Source organism: Cariama cristata, unplaced genomic scaffold, assembly GCF_000690535.1.
Source record: "Cariama cristata isolate BGI_N322 unplaced genomic scaffold, ASM69053v1 scaffold8716, whole genome shotgun sequence".
Taxonomy (NCBI): Eukaryota; Metazoa; Chordata; class Aves; order Cariamiformes; family Cariamidae; genus Cariama; species Cariama cristata.
Genome location: NW_009620333.1, coordinates 3351 through 5198, shown reverse-complemented (window position 1 = coordinate 5198; position 1848 = coordinate 3351). Strand labels below are relative to the sequence as shown.

Sequence of the window (1848 nt, the reverse complement as noted above, 5' to 3'; positions counted from 1 at the left end):
CGCGGAGAAGGAACAGCCGCCGTCCGGTACCTTTAACGGGTTAAAACCACTCCTCGTTACCACACACTGAAGGGGGAGACGGCAGAGCCGCTCAGCAGCACGGTGTGCGGTAAAGAGTCCGGGCAAGGCCCCGGTAGGTGCGGGCAGAGCACCAAGAGCTAGGACCCACGGGCAGCCAGCCCCCGCGGCTCTCCCCCGGCCCTCCGCCCCCGGCAGGAGCTGCACCGCCGTCTGGACCACCAAACGTTAAGAACTACATTTGCAAAGTAGAGACTACTGAACTAGGAGTAAAACATCAGAAAAGAAACAGTACAGTCCATCCTCATGCCTCACATGGCCAGGAGCAGCTCCAACTCATCCAGTATTGCTTGGCATTCCTTAATTTCTGCTTGAAAGGAGGAATGCTTCTCCAGGGACTGCAGTCTCTCTTCTTCTGCCGATTTCCACTTAGCCATCGCTGCCTGTGTAGAGAAGTCAGCGTACACGACATTTTACTAACATCAAAGTACTGAACAGCAAAGCCAAGTTCTAAAGCAGCTCCAAGTAAAGCACTTGAACTCTTCAGCAGGGTCTCACCTGCTAAACTACGACTAGTCTAGCCTGACTGGGATGTCTCTTACCTTGGTTCCTTGAGGAAAGTGGCAATTTATCTGTGACCAACAGGAAGTCTCAAGTAATTGCGATTTCATTGATTAGCTCTTCTCACCAAGAATTGTAGAACTGGAATTTAATGCCCATTTTGGTCAGTACACAGACAGTATTATTGAAAGCTGCTTCTGCTCGCATACTTCTTAGTTCCCAGAGAGACTTCCTGAGGTCACTGGTCCGCACCACTCTCCAACTGAGATCAAGTGTTGTGAGCTCCAGTGCAGCAGCCAGACTGGTGGATGGCTGTTCTGCCAGCAGTGCTTACAACCACCTCCAAAACTCTCTCGAGAGGAGCTGCTCAAGCAGGGATGGCTCTGTTCCCAGTACAGACATCCATCTGTACTTTGGAATGGATTCAGTCTGACTCGAAAGCTATCAGTCATTAACATCACTTTCACCTCCTACCTTGTTTCAAGTTCAATGGTATACAATTCACCTTGAAATGACCGAGATGAGAGTTAACATTGCTCCACCATAAACTTTGCTTTAAGTTCTCTATTTAGGAGAGTGACATATACTGTTTCCTTCATGCACGTATATTTATAAGATGAATACTGCAGGCTTTCAGTCTCTGGTTCACTTGGAGACTAGAGCAGCACTGGGAGGGGCAAAATAACCTTCAGAATCTCACTCAGCACCAGGTGCTCATTACCTGCTTGAGTCAAACAAAGTCACAGCCTTACCTGAAGCACCTCCTTTTCTTTTGCAGCTGTTTGATTAAATAGCCTCAGTTCTTCTACGAGCTTCTCAGTTAACAGCTGAAGAGCCAAAAGAAGAATAGTTTAACATAATGCCAGTAAGTGCAAGTCTCAGCAGCTGTTCCCACATCAGCAGAAAAGGGCAGTAGCACACAGACTTCTCAATGCCCATTTAACTCCTATAACTATTTCAAAATTTTCTTACCATTGTCTGCTTCTGGCATTCTTGTGTCTTTTCTTCTTCCTCCAAAATGTTGCTGCCTGTAACTAATTTATGAGATGCATTAGTGAACCTCTAATATACAGATAACTTTGCTTGTAAGAACTAACAGCTTTTCAAAGTTACTTTCTACAGCAAGAAAGACTAAACTATTTTCAAAAGTTTATCCAGGACAGGGCCTACTACAGGAAGCAGCTTTTTCTCTTAAGCTAGGGGAAAAAAAAAATAATCCCTGGGAGTTACAGAAGTATTTCCTTAATGAGGAAGCAGATTCCAAATGTC

At 45.8% G+C, this 1848-nt stretch overlaps 1 protein-coding gene across 1 annotated transcript in view; it reads right to left on the bottom strand.

The window, feature by feature from the left end:
* Positions 1–329: 329 nt before the first annotated feature.
* The window catches only part of KNSTRN (kinetochore-localized astrin/SPAG5 binding protein), a gene marked incomplete at its 5' end in the record, with an annotated part of 4095 nt that continues 2576 nt past the window's right edge, over positions 330–1848 (bottom strand). Inside the window, 3 exons of the mRNA XM_009701586.1 lie at positions 330–461; positions 1332–1406; positions 1552–1613. Coding sequence (XP_009699888.1) covers positions 330–461; positions 1332–1406; positions 1552–1613 — 269 coding nt within the window. The remainder of the gene's footprint in view (positions 462–1331; positions 1407–1551; positions 1614–1848) is intronic.